The sequence below is a fragment of the Mirounga leonina genome, unplaced genomic scaffold (assembly GCF_011800145.1).
Source record: "Mirounga leonina isolate KUSES-001 unplaced genomic scaffold, KU_Mleo_1.0 Mir_174, whole genome shotgun sequence".
Taxonomy (NCBI): domain Eukaryota; kingdom Metazoa; phylum Chordata; class Mammalia; order Carnivora; family Phocidae; genus Mirounga; species Mirounga leonina.
This window is the reverse complement of record NW_023270451.1, coordinates 45,229,366-45,243,163: the sequence shown is the minus strand read 5'-3', so window position 1 is coordinate 45,243,163 and position 13,798 is coordinate 45,229,366. Positions and strand designations below refer to the sequence as shown.

The 13,798-nt window shown below is 41.7% G+C and overlaps 1 protein-coding gene across 1 annotated transcript in view; it reads right to left on the bottom strand.

Annotated features, from left to right (window-relative positions):
* ZNRF2 (zinc and ring finger 2) overlaps window positions 1-13,532 on the bottom strand; it is a 91,581-nt gene extending 78,049 nt beyond the window's left edge. The window contains exon 1 of the mRNA XM_035020831.1: window positions 12,339-13,532. Within this exon, the coding sequence (XP_034876722.1) occupies window positions 12,339-12,795 (457 nt within the window). The 5' untranslated portion in view covers window positions 12,796-13,532. The remainder of the gene's footprint in view (window positions 1-12,338) is intronic.
* Between the last annotated feature and the right edge of the window lie 266 nt (window positions 13,533-13,798).

The following is a 13,798-nucleotide window of genomic DNA, read 5'->3' as shown; positions in this document are numbered from 1 at the left end:
CTGAGCCGAAGGCAGACGCTTAACCAACTGAGCTACCCAGGTTCCCAAAAGGCCCTTTCTTCTTTATAGGAAGCAATAGACTTTTAAATAGCATTTTAATAATTTAAATTCATAACCCTGCACCATTAGAATTGACACAATCTAATTCATAAAAATTTAATCTTATAAGTCAATAACCTGGGAGGAAATATTTAAAATATATAAACAACCAAAGACTAATCTGTAGAATATATAATGAACTACAAATCAATATAAAATAACCAAAAAATAGACAAATTCAACGAATTCAAAAAAGAAATATACACAGCTAATAATAAACACATGGAAAGATGCTTATTTTCACTAGCAATCATGAAATGCAAATCAAAATTTTTCATCAACTGAAATGGAGGAAAAAATAACATCTAACAGCAAAGTTATGGAAAATTTAGGATTGTCATATAATGGTGCAAAATAGATTAGCAGTGCCTCTGAGGTGGATATCTATTAAAATCAGTTATCTATTCAACATCTATTAAAAATTAAAGTGTTGACACCATTCAACCAGAAAATCCTACTTCTAGGTTATCTGTTGTATAATACAGAATTTGTCTGGTCTTTGTTGCTGGGTTCCTGGCACAGAGCTTCTAAAACCCTTGGAATTTCCTGAGTGATAAGAATGTCTTCACTATTCATGAGCCCCCTGGGATCACATGTGACTTTATGCTACTAAAACAATTCAGAATAGAGGCTAGTCACCAGAAAGACCAGTCCTAAGAGTAAAAGCTTTAGGGGTGATGAGACAGGCCAACCTCCAGGAAGGAGAGGGTGTCAGAGACTGAGTCCAATCATATGGCCAATTTTTAATCAGCCATATCTATATAATAAAACCCAAATAAAAAGTCTGGACACCTAGGCTCTGGGAAGCTTTCTAGTTCGTGAACACACGGTTGTGCCAGGAGGGTGACACAGCCTGATTCCATAAGAGGAAGGCAGGAAAGCACTGTGTTCAGGATCCTCTCAGACCTCACACTGTGTCTCTTCATTTGGCTGGTCCTACTTTATATCTGTTATAATAAAACTATAATCCCGAGTATACCATTTTCTTGAGTCCTATGAGTTATTCTAGTGAATTATCAAACCTGAGAAGTCATGGCACCTTTCCTCACACCCCCATTCCTCCAAATTTGTAGTCATTTGATCAGAAATTCAGGCAGCCAAGGAACCCCAAAATGTAGCTAAAGCTGAAATGAGGACAGTCTTCTCAGGACAGTGCCCTTAAACCTGTGGAGTCTGACACTAATTCCAGATGGCTGGTGTCATAGTAGTGCCTATCTGAGAAAATCTGTACACATGCATATATTGATAAAGACGTTTTTTACAACACTGAAAAGTGTAAACATCCTAAATGCTTACCAACAGAAGAATGATTAAATAAGCTACAGTACATGCATATTATGGAATAGTAAGTAAACAGTTAAAGAGAAGAGTTACACTTATATGTCCTTCCACATTAAAAACTCCTAAACTCATTGAAGAGAAAAAAGCAGGTTTTAGAAGAATATAGTACGACCTACGACCATGTTCTTGTCAACAATAAGTATTGCAAAATCTCATAAAAATCAAACTGCTTTTCTCTGTAAGCATGTAAATCAATTTATCAAAAAGTTACAAAGTACACATACATAAAAATGATAATAGTGACATCTGGGAGTGAATGGGATCATCAGAGAAGGAGTGAAAGTGACTTTCATTTATCTGAATTGTTGAAATTTCGTAGAAATGGATTCATACTTAGGCAATTAGGGGGAAAAAAGAGGACTTCCAGTTAAAGACAATTGCTTGAATACATTTATCAGACTCCCCTCAGTTCAAACATCTTACTAAAAGCATTAAAAATGTATTTTTTTTTAAGGAATTAAGCCTATAAAAGTATAGAGGGGGAAAAAGGGATATCGTTAGACTACGGAAAGAAAATGAGTGGTAACTTTCATTGCAGAATTAGGAAAACAGAAAAGCAAGCTGATTTACGTGAGGCACAAGAGAGAAAAATTCACTGCAAGTCTCTTTCCCGTTATCCTCCCTGATTCCCAGCAACTAGGCAGCTGTTCCTCCCCCAGGCTGGCATTAGACTGGAGGCTTGTTATTCGGAGAAAGCAAGTTTCTGGACTTGGGGATAACAGGAATAAAGACAGAAGTACCTATTGATAATGAATATGGGAAATAAATGAAAGTACCACATTGAGTGTTAACACTCCCGGCTTTCTTCTCACTCTGCTCCTAGAATAGAGGTATAAAATAGTACATCCTCCAGGCAAAAAAAAAAAAAAGAGAGAGAGAGAGAGAGAGAGAGAAAAGCCACTCTGGAAAATATGACCAATCCAAAAAAAAAAAAAAAGACAATAAAATTCTTAGGAATTTCCCAATTCCTAAGAAAAGGGGCCCAGACAGATAACCCTGCATGCACACACAGCTTCCAATGAGAATGAGTGAGTGGTGACCAGCGAACGATCACCAAACATTTGAAGAGAGAACCTAATGAAAGACTGAAGCCAAGCAAAGAGAAAAAGCAACTGGGAAGAAACTGAGTAATTGGGAGGGGTAAATAAAGCATATGCATACACAAAAACACATATCATTAATATTCTTAGAAAAAGATGTACCCACAAAAGAACAAAACGTATGAAAAAATTCACAATTAAAAAAAAAGCTCTTGGAAATTAGATTACAGAAATAAACAAAAGTCAAGTAAAGAGTTAGAAGATAAAAGTTGGGGAAAAAACTCCCATAAAAAGAACCAAAAACAGGGCGCCTGGGTGGCTCAGTTGGTTAAGCGACTGCCTTCGGCTCAGGTCATGATCCTGGAGTCCCGGGATCGAGTCCCGCATCGGGCTCCCTGCTCGGCAGGGAGTCTGCTTCTCCCTCTCCCACTCCCCGTTTGTGTTCCCTCTCTCGCTGTGTCTTTCTCTGTCAAATAAATAAATAAAATCTTAAAAAAAAAAAAAAAAAGAACCAAAAACAAAGATAAAAGAGAAAAAAGATAAAGCAAAGGATCACTCTAAGTATCCAACACTGAAATGAGAAAAGAAAATGGCAGAAAAAATAATCACAGAAATAATTCCAAAAAACTACCCAAAATGAAAGGGTTAGCAAGTTGAAAGGGCCTATCAAATATGCAGTGCAGAGTGGATGAACACAGATCCATCCCAAGATCTATAATATTGTTTTCCATTGTATTTCTATCATTTGCAACTGAAAAAGTCTTAAGACTCTATGACCACAATGCAATACTTCTAGGTTACACTAGAAATAACAAGAGGGTAGCAAAAAACAATGGTAAATTTACCAAAGATGTTAAAGTCACTTTAATATAACTCCTAGGTTTAAAAAAAAAAAAAATCTTAGCTAACAAAATTATTCCTCAAGAGTGTTAGTTTACTTAATGACAATACAAATACTAAGTATCGAAAGCTATAAGAAATGACTCTATGTACCAAGGAGTAATCATCGCCTTAATGCTTTTATCATTAAAAAAGAACAAAAGAAAAATAAAATGAACTAAGAAGCTAAGAGAGGGGCCCCTCTTGCCTGCTCAGTCAAAACAGCATGCAACTCTTGATCTCAAGGCCGTGAGTTCAAGCCCCCCAATGGCTTTTTAAAAAAAAAAAAAAAAAAAAAAAAAGCTAGAAGGGCACAATTAACTTTACAAAATGAGAAAGAAAATAAGAGATAAGAGCAGTACTGATGAAATTAAAAAAAAAATAAAGTGGTAAAATTTATCATTCAAACCAAAAGCTGGCTCTTTGAAATGAATTACAGGTAATAACTCATTCTGTATACTATATGGTTTCTTTGTTCTATTTTTCTCAGCTCACATGTATACAAATAAATTTATTATCAGACTAATAATTTCAACAAAAATTAGGATATACAAGATGGTCAGAATTTATTACATTCAAATGATGGAATATACTTATTCTTTTTTGATATACTAAATTCACTATAAAAAAAAAAGCACTAAATAATGACTGATAGATATTACTCAAAATGCATCTACCAACCTGCTCTGTATTTGTTTTTAAGTATTAAAAACCTCATTAGAGTTTTCATGGGGAGAAAAAAAAATTTAAATACTCCTGAAATTATACTTTGCTTGAAGAAATTGCCCTTTCTAAAGGGCAATTCAGCAATAAAGATCAAATGCCTTGAACAATGCATATCTTTGGTTCTAACAATCCCACACCTGATAAATTTTTAAGAACTGGAGAAACATAAACATCTGCATGCCAGGATTTTGACAGCACTAGTACATAATAGCACCCAACTGCAAATAAACCATATAAACCCCGCCTCCCCTTTCACTCTCACTCCTCCGACAGCTCATCCAGTTGGCTCCATCTTCCAAGAACAGGACATCCAGAGTCTGGCCACTCCTCACCACCTTCAGTGCCACCACCCTGGTCCAAGCCACTGTTATCTTTTGCCCTGATTTTTAACTCCTTGCTTGACTCTTGCCCTCTAGTGTCCACTCTCACACTGTGGCCAGAGTAATCCTTTAAAGGCCCAAGGCCGGTTATGTCAATCTTCTGCTCAAAAAACTCTCAAATGCTGGGATGCCTGGGTGGCTCACTCAGTTAAGCGTCTGCCTTCAGCTCAGGTCATGATCCCAGGATCCTGGGATCCCGCATCGGGCTCCTTGCTCAGCAGGGAGCCTGCTTCTCCCTCTGCCTGACCCTTCCCCTGCTTGCGCGCACGCATGCACGCACAGACTCTTTCTCTCTCTCTGACAAATAAATAAAATCTTTAAAAAACAAAACAAAACTCTCAAATGCCTCTCCATCTCTAAAACAAAAGTCAAAAAACCAGGTCAGTGGTTGGTTACAAGGCATTTTATGATTCTGCCCCATCCCACTCCTCTCTGCCCTCATCTACAACCCTCTGCATTCCAACTACACTGGTTTCACAGCTTTTCTCACCAAAACACGTCAGGTACATTCACTCCTCAGGGCCTTTCTAGTTAACCATTCCTTCTGCCTGGGTTATGTTTTTCCTTTAGAGATCCTTCATGGCTTGCTCCCTTCCCTCTGCTTGTATGTCAACCTTGTCAGTGAAGTTATCTCCAAAACACTATTTAACATAGGGACAAGTCTCCACCCCACAATCTCTACCCACCTTTCCACTCCATTTTTCCCTGTCACATTCAACACCCACTGACACACTATTTTTGTTTACTTTCTTCCTCAAGTAGGATAGAAGGTCCATGAAAGCAGGGATATGTGTTTTATTTCTTCAGTTCTGTATCCTTAGGACCGTACATGGCAAAGTGGGTCCTCATTAAATACTTACTGAGTGAATTTTGGAACACTGAGCAGTCATTAAAAACCATGTCATAAAAAAATTCAATGTCATGGGAGAAACTAATGAAGTGGAAAGAGCATGTCATCAAAGAATATCTAACCCATGGATAAAAGAAGAGCTCACAAGAGAAATTAGATAGTATTTTTAACTGCATGTTAACAAAACCACTTCAAAATTTGTGGGATTCAGCTAAAGCAATTCTCAGAGGGAAATCTGTAGCTTTAAAATTTTACATTAGAACATCACAAAAGTTTAAAATGAAAAGAATATATAGGATGAATGTTCCAAATTTTATTTCTGGCAGTAAGATTACAAGTGATTTGGGGCGCCTGGGTGGCTCAGATGGTTAAGCATCTGCCTTCGGCTCAGGTAATGATTCCAGGGTCCTGGGATCGAGCCCCACATTGGACTCCTGGCTCAGCAGGGAGCCTGCTTCTCCTTCTCCCTCTGCCTCTCTCCCTGCTCATGCTCTCTCTCTGTATCTCTGTGTCTCAAATGAATAAATACAATCTTTAAAAAAAAAAAGATTACAAGTGATTTATTTGTGTGTGTTTTTCAGTATTTTCTGCATTTTAGTTTTCTCTAATGAACATGTATTATTTTTATGATTTAAAAAAAAAAAAAAACCATTTCCATCAACTTCTTTTCCTTGGGTTCAATTCTAATCACTGTTCTCCTACTCTGCTTGTCTCTTAAAATTCTTGCTCCCCAGGATTCCATGCCTGCTCCTCAATTTATATTCATCCCTTATTAATCCTATCTATTTTTTGGCTTCACTTAAAATCTGCTAATTGACTATTTCTCAGTTTTTGGTAATGTCCTAAATTACTGATGTATATTTCCAACTGCTTAAAGGATGCTTCTAGATGGAAACCCCATAGCCACCCAAAATTTAACAGGCTTGAAGGAACTCATTTCCTAAAATGTTTTCTTTCCTTTTTTATTTTTTAATATTGGTTAATGACATCACTGTGCACCCAGGTTCTCAATCCTATCAGTTTTACCTTAGAAATCTCACTCAAGTCCAACTTTTCCTCTCCTCCACCAAAGCTATAATTTCAATTTAGGCACCTTCCACCAATTATAGTCTAAAAGAATCCTAGCTTATCTTCCTGCTATCTCTCCCCTAACAAGCAATTTAATCATGAGTAGCAGTGCTCTAACAGTGTCACAGGCCGAGCACTGCACTCCTCAGGAAGGCTGCCATCCATATCAACTATGACCATAGGGGTGCCTACTTTAAAACTTGGTTAAGTAAAACAAAGGTACATCACTATAAAATCCTCAACAAATGGTCCAAATCGACTTTTCTAGTTTCATGTTCTCATCAGTCGTCCTTACACCCTACAATCCAGACACATTTAACTTTTCAATATGCCCTATCAAAATCCAAGGCTTTTGTGGATTCTTCCTTAGTCTGCAGTGTCCTCCCTGCAAAAGACTGCTAAAACCTTACAGTTCAAATGTTACCTGCCTCTATGAAGTATTCCTTACTTGAAACAAGGATACCTTACAAAGCATTTTGTTAAGAGTCCTATTATAGCACTTGTTACCATGTATAATAATCTTAAATTCAACTGAGACCTGAGCAAGCACAGAAGCCTTGTTTGTACCCCTGAAAACTACAATGCCAGTCCCTTAAAAAAAAAAAAAAAAATTCATGTTTACTAAAGCAACATTTACCACATACATTACTACAACTTTTCTAAAGTAAATGAAAAATGAGTCTAAAAGTAAAGTTAGAACAGTTGTTGCATGTTTAACTGGTCAACCTAAGTCTATAATCAATGTGGTAAACTTTAGGATGGCCACACATGATCCCTGCCTTCTGAAATTTACACCTGTCATTCCCTCCCCTTGAGTCTAACAGACCTGTGACTTGCTTCCAACCAGTGCCAACAGCAAAGCAATGAGCTGTATGTGATTACATGTACATATTTATGTAAGAGTGTATGTAGCACCAGCTCACCTCGCTAGACTGTCTCCTTTGCTGGCTCTGAAGCAGCAAGATGTCATGTGCTTAGCAACTATGAGGAAATGAATTCTGCCAACAACTTGAGGCGGCTTGAAAACAGACCCTTCCCCAATTGAGTCTCTAAATAACAACCCAGTCCTGGCATACTTTTATTGCAGTCTCGCAGAGGACCCAAGCTAAAATGAACCCAGACTCCTTACCCATAAAAACTGAGATAATAGATATGTTTTGTTTTGGACAGCAAAATGTATAGTAATTTGTTAATAAGGAGAATAGAAAACTTATAAAATCAGAACCTACGGTATTTCTGAACCCTTTACTGTTTACACAAAAGACATGTCTTCCCCAATTTCTAAACACTTAAACAAGGGTAGAACAAACTTAACTCATTAGTTAATACCAGTCAAATACACGCACAATTAAAACATTTAAGAAGTACTTTGCTACATAAAACTGTTCCTATACTTCTTTTTTAACCCATTTGCTAATATACTCAATCATACATATACCCAGCATATGCAGTAAGTATAATGTTAAGGGAATTCTCCTTATAAACCCAGAATAATCAATATTTTAAAAGCTCGTACCTAATTAACAGTACTGGTAACCAAAAACAAATAAGAACCCACTTACTGGTTTACCAGGCTAAGCAATCAAATTGGAGGGGGCTGGGGACTTGCTGGAGGCACTATCCTTAGTACAAGGACTGGCTTTTCAACTAGCAAAGCATCAGAAGTACTCAGGTCAGGCACCTTTCATATCAGATGATGCCCAGTGCAACACAAACCACTCCTTCCTCCAGCCCACCTTCTACCCTGCAGACAAGAGAACTTTCAGGGGAAAAAAACTGTAAAATAAAGCTGGAGGTGGAAGAAGGGGGGAAAAGAGAATTTTCAAAATATTCCCAAAGCAGAAACTTCCAGGACAGAGCCCACACTTTAGCATAACAAAGCATACAACACCAGGTATCTCCTATAGTGTTTAAAGATATGTGGGATTACAAGTGAGAAACATTAACCGCCAGAGTTGTTCTTTTGGGCAGTGACAAGGGTGGTAGCTAGAAGTGTAATTTTTCTTAGGAAGAAGCAGGTATTTCTCTTCTGCCACACTGCATAAAGGTTTTCAAATGAATAAAAGAAAATTCAGAAACAGGAAGTAGATTAATCACAATAACCCAAATTCAAATATTTTGGCACTAGATACTGGTAAGAAGGGATGACTGAGAATGATTCAGTAACAATTAATGGAGATAATTCACTACCTTAAAAACCTGCACCTTTCTTGAAAATTAGGAGAAATAAATCTGTCTAGAAATACAGATTTCATTTAACATATTCCATTTTAAGAGATAACCCACACTCCTTCAACATAAGGAATGTGTTTCCTAAGTAACACAAGGCGCCTGAATTGGAGTCAGACTACTGAAACCCTCAAGGACACAACAGACCCAAACAAACTCAAGCCAATTAGGAGAAGAACGAAAGCAACTGAGTACCACCAGTTAACTGTCTAGATTAACTCATTTTACATTTTCACTTCTAGACTCATGGACAGGTTATAAGGGAAGCCCACACTATATTTCCAGAAATAATCTCCATTCACTGGTATATTTTATAGTCCTTTTTCAAATACCTTCCCTATCCTTGCTGGATCACTAAAGACTATTCTACCACCCATAATAACCGATTTTATGAACATTAGCAACTTGGTAGTGGAAAAAATGTACACATAAAATAAAGCCAAAAAAAATCCTAAAATACCACCAAGGCTTTTAAATATCAGCCTATATATATCACTAAAGGTCTGTTTTAAAACAAAGGTGATAGACAAGAGAAGGCTTCTGTTCACTTTAATAGTATTAGACTCAGCAGTCCAAAAGAAGTAAAAAAAAGAAGAAAAACCATTCAGTTCTAGGAAATTTCTGTAAACTAAAATATTCTGGATTAAGCACCTCTCTTCTGGTTCTCTCCAGAGAGAACTGAATAAGAATGTATTCAGCTAAAATACATACTCAAAACATAAAACTGACACAGAAAACCTCATTCAATTTGGTAATTCATTATGATGAAACTACTAACAATTCAATTTGCTAGACTACTATTTAAAAAAAAGAAAGAAGTGGTATATTGTTTAGGTTTTTTATAAATTACATGACAGCCCAAAAGAGAATGACAATTTTGCATCTTATTAGTACCATATTTTCTTATTACAAAATAGTAACAAATATCAAAGTTTTACAAAATTACAGCAAAACTTCCCACTAATTCAAAAATAATTCCTTTTCTCAATTTTCAGAGGGAATTACTTCATATATGCCCAAACATTTATACAGTTTGTAACTGAAGACATTAATACTATAATACAAAGAAATTAAATCAATGCAAAGTATAATCAAGTGTAATTTTTTACAGTAAGATTCATCATCTGAAAATAAATATAAAGTAAGATTCATCGTCTGGCTTCCTAAATCTCAGGATGAGGAGAAATATGCTTCTATTAAGTTCCCCTGATAAACCTACCCACTGAAACAGAAGTAAAAATCTCAGTAAAGCAAATGCCAGTAGAAAAATGTGTTTTTACGTTAAGTGTACTCCATCTCCCTGTGTCAACTAGGATTTAAGGTACTGGCGTATTGATTTGTTCCTATCATATAATGGGAACAAGTAATTTCTCTGATCCCCTTTCCCGCTCTCTCCAGTTTTTTATCTGAACTACCAAACACAGACTATTTGACTGTTTTCTCAAATTTCAGAAAAATGATACATAACTAGAATCATTCTAAGAGCATAGGAGAAAAAAGTTAATCAGTTGGCCTACAATAGCTGCCTTAGGACATTAGGGCTCTATTCTCTGCAGAGACCTGGTTAAGAAAGGCTGCCCCAAGTTCCACAGTATCACTGTGCTATTAGGCCCCAATCATCCTAACCCTGAAAGTACAAAAAGAACTAAGCGCACAGAACTAGGAACTTAAGTAAAAAAAAAGATAAATTTGCTTTGCTTCTATTTTATGAACCAGGTCTTTGTCATTTGCTAATTTACTATGAATTAAAAACCTAAGTGTCAACTATTTGCCCCCTGCTCTGAATGGAAGGTATTTATTTTCAGAAAATAAACCCATACAGATATACTAACTCTTTGTTAAAGGAAATTATTAGCCCTTTAAGTAATTAGTATATTTGAAATAAGATACTAATTTGACAAGCTTCTTCTTACTCCTTTAGCGAACTTTTAAATATATCTTTTGACAACTGCTAAATGCAAATTTTCACTTTAAAAAGATATTTTTAAAAACCAGCTTATCCTTTATTCTTGCACTAATCTCCCATTCTCAAGAAAGTGTCTTTCATGGGGGCGCCTGGGTGGCTCAGTCGTTAAGCGTCTGCCTTCAGCTCAGGTCATGATCCCGGGGTCCTGGGATCGAGCCCCGTGTCTGGCTCCCTGCTCTGCGGGAAGCCTGCTTCTCCCTCTCCCACTCTCCCTGTTTGTGTTCCCTCTCTCACTGTCTCTTTCTCTGTCAAATAAATAATCTCAAAAAAAAAAAAAAAACTGTCTTTCGTTATTCCTCAGTGTAGTGGCTACAGCTGTGTTAATTAAGATCAAACTAACCTTCCACTGTGTTAATTATGATCAAATCACAGTAAGGAAAGCACTATTTCTTTTTCTCAAAAATGAAAGTTTTTTTTTAGTGGCCCAATTTTAGTAAATACCAATATTGCTATTTCCGTAGCAAAATTATAACTAAAGTAGTTAAGAGTTGTTCTATACTGAATGTGCAAAGCAGCATTAAAAACATGAAAAAAACTAAACATGACATTCCCATTCTCAATATGCTAACATGAATATTGATAGTACAGAATATTAGAACAGATCAATTACATTACTGAACATTCCACTTCACCAACTCCAATTTCTCGCATATATAAACATGAAAAAAAAAGGGCCACAAAAATGGAGGGAATGGTTTCCTCAGTTTCAGCTGTGCTCACTTGTGCATTTATGTAATATCACAATGCAGTGACATGGGAATGTTTATCTTCTATAAGTCGGCCTCTCTAACCAGATTAAACTTCCAATTTCTTCTCATGGACTGTCAAGGAAGAGGTGTCTTGATTCGTTTAGGATATTAACCGTTTTGAGGTAAAGTAAATCACTACTGAACATAACTGAAGAGGCCAAATTCCGTTTCCTCAGATCAAGTGCACCCTTCCTGTTTCTACATAAAAGCACATCATATTGCTATTAAAAATTTCCACTTATCACAAGTGACTTTTCCTGAACTCGTAGTCAACACTGCTTTTCAAAAGCCCCTATGCTTTTACTGCGTCTTTTCGGCAGAGTTCCCATAAGAAACTGCTTTCAATTTTTAAAATGCCCTGTCCAAATTAAGAGGGGCTCACATCAATCATTTTTCTAAAGTAGCAGTTCACTGGGGTCAAAAATACATTTTCCGTCACACATTCAACCAGTTAAACTGTATGCAGTAGGTGGGGCTGTTTACATAGACTTAAGGATTACAGTTTTATATTAACAGCCCCACCGAAATAACTCCCTCCTTTTTCAAATACTCATATGTTCCTTTGAGACCCTCGGACTCTTGGCCTTTAAAAAACGCTCACCACTTGAGTCCCCAGTTAGAACTACGTTTGGCCACCGGTCTCCTGACTTCCTGACACCAAAAGCCACAAGCACGAGGGCTGTTGCATCGGTTTGTTTCAGACACAATCTTCGCTCCATTCACCCCAAGGGGAAAACAAGGGCTTCCTCTACTGGGCCCCCACTGTGAGGCGGGGGGTACCCCCGGCGTCTAAAAACCAAAGCCCAGGGAGAGGCGGGAGCGGCGCGGCCGGGGTTAAGTGGCGGCTTTCCTCCCCAGAGGGGCGAGCCGGCCGGGCCGCGCGGCAAAGCCGCGGCGCTCAGGCTGAAGGAGAAAAGGAGAAGGATAAACCCCAGCGCGGCCGTGGCGCACGTGCGGCTCGCGAGAGGCAGGGAACCGGGGCGCCGGGGAGCGGAGGGGAGGGAGCCGTACCTCCAAACATGTGCGGCGAGAGGTGCGCTGGTAAGGAGCCGATCACCAGGCGCGGCCCGCCGGAGCCCCCGCCCGCCGGCCGGTCTCTGCTGCCGCCGCCGTCCTCGGGGCTGCTGTGCACCGAGTCCTGCGAGCCGTACGGGCCGCTGCTGCTGTTGGGGATGCTGAAGGAGGACTGCGCCGCGCGGGCCGCCGACGCCACGCTCCCCACGGCCCCGCCGAGCGAGCGACTGCGCGGGGCCGCCGAGGCCGCCGCGGCGCCGCCGGAGGCGCTGGGCTGGTGCGCGCCGGGCACCTGAGCCGGAAACCTCCCCGCGGCCGCGGCCCGCGCCCCGGTGCCGCCGCCGCCGCCCGCGGTCCCATTGGTCCCTCCGCTGCTGCTGGAAGGTAGATCCGAGCCCGAGTAGGCGCGGGTGCGGCCGTTAGCAGCGGCCGGGCCGCTCTGCTTGGCGCCCATGGCCGCCCTGCCCCGGGCCGGGCCCGCGCGCGGCGCCCCGAGCGCCGGGAGGGCGGGAGCGAGCGCAGGAGCGAGCGGGCAGGGCCGAGGCGCCGCGGCCGGCGCAAGGAGAAGCCCGCACGTCCAGGGCCGCCGCTCGGCGCCCCTAAGGGCGGTCGGCGCCCGGCGCGCTCTTGTGTTGGGGGCGGCGGGCGAGACCGGCGGCCTGCGGGAGGTCGCGGGAAACGAGGAGAGGAGAGGAAGGAGGTCGGGCGGCGGCGGACGCCACTCGCCAGCTCCGGCGGGAGGGGCGGCTCAGGTGGTTGTGCGGCTGCCGCTGGTTTCGGTTCTAGTGCGCCGCGACGGGTCGCTGCCGCTCTCTGCCGTCGTCGCCGCTCTCTGCGCCCCGGGCCTCGGTACCGCCTCCTCCCGGGCGGCCGCAGCTACCGCCGCCATCCTCCGGCTCACACGGCGGCTCGTGGGTGAGTGGGAGGCACCCGCCCAGACTCCGCCGGGGCCACCTTCCCTCCTCCCCCAGCCACCCAGCTGTTATTAACGGAGAAAGTGGAAAAACGGGTGGCGCGTGAGGGGAGGATGGAGGAGGGGATGAAGGGAGGGAGGGGCGGCGCGCGCTTCCCGGCAACCGTCGCCCCACTCCCCCCTGCGAAGGAGGGGCGGGGGGGAGGTTCTGGGCCACGAAGGTGGGGGTGCCCAGTAGGGGAGGAGGTTCTCCGGCCCTCGCACCGGAAGGCCGAGGAGCAGCACCGCTCCAAAGTGCACCCGGACTTGGGTGTTTGGGTCGCAGGCGGTTGGTTGCCCCACCCCCGCCCCCTCGCGCCGCCCGGCGGATTGGCTTCCGCCGGCCCGGCCCCGCCTCCCCCGGCCGCGGCCTTCCCGCCCCGGCCCCGCCTCGCCAAGGTACAGCGGTGTGGTAGGTGCCGCCACCCGTGGACTCGGTGATGGACAGGTCGTTGGCCACGCCCCCTCCTCCTGGACGCGCCCCCTCCTCCACCGCGGGGCCTAA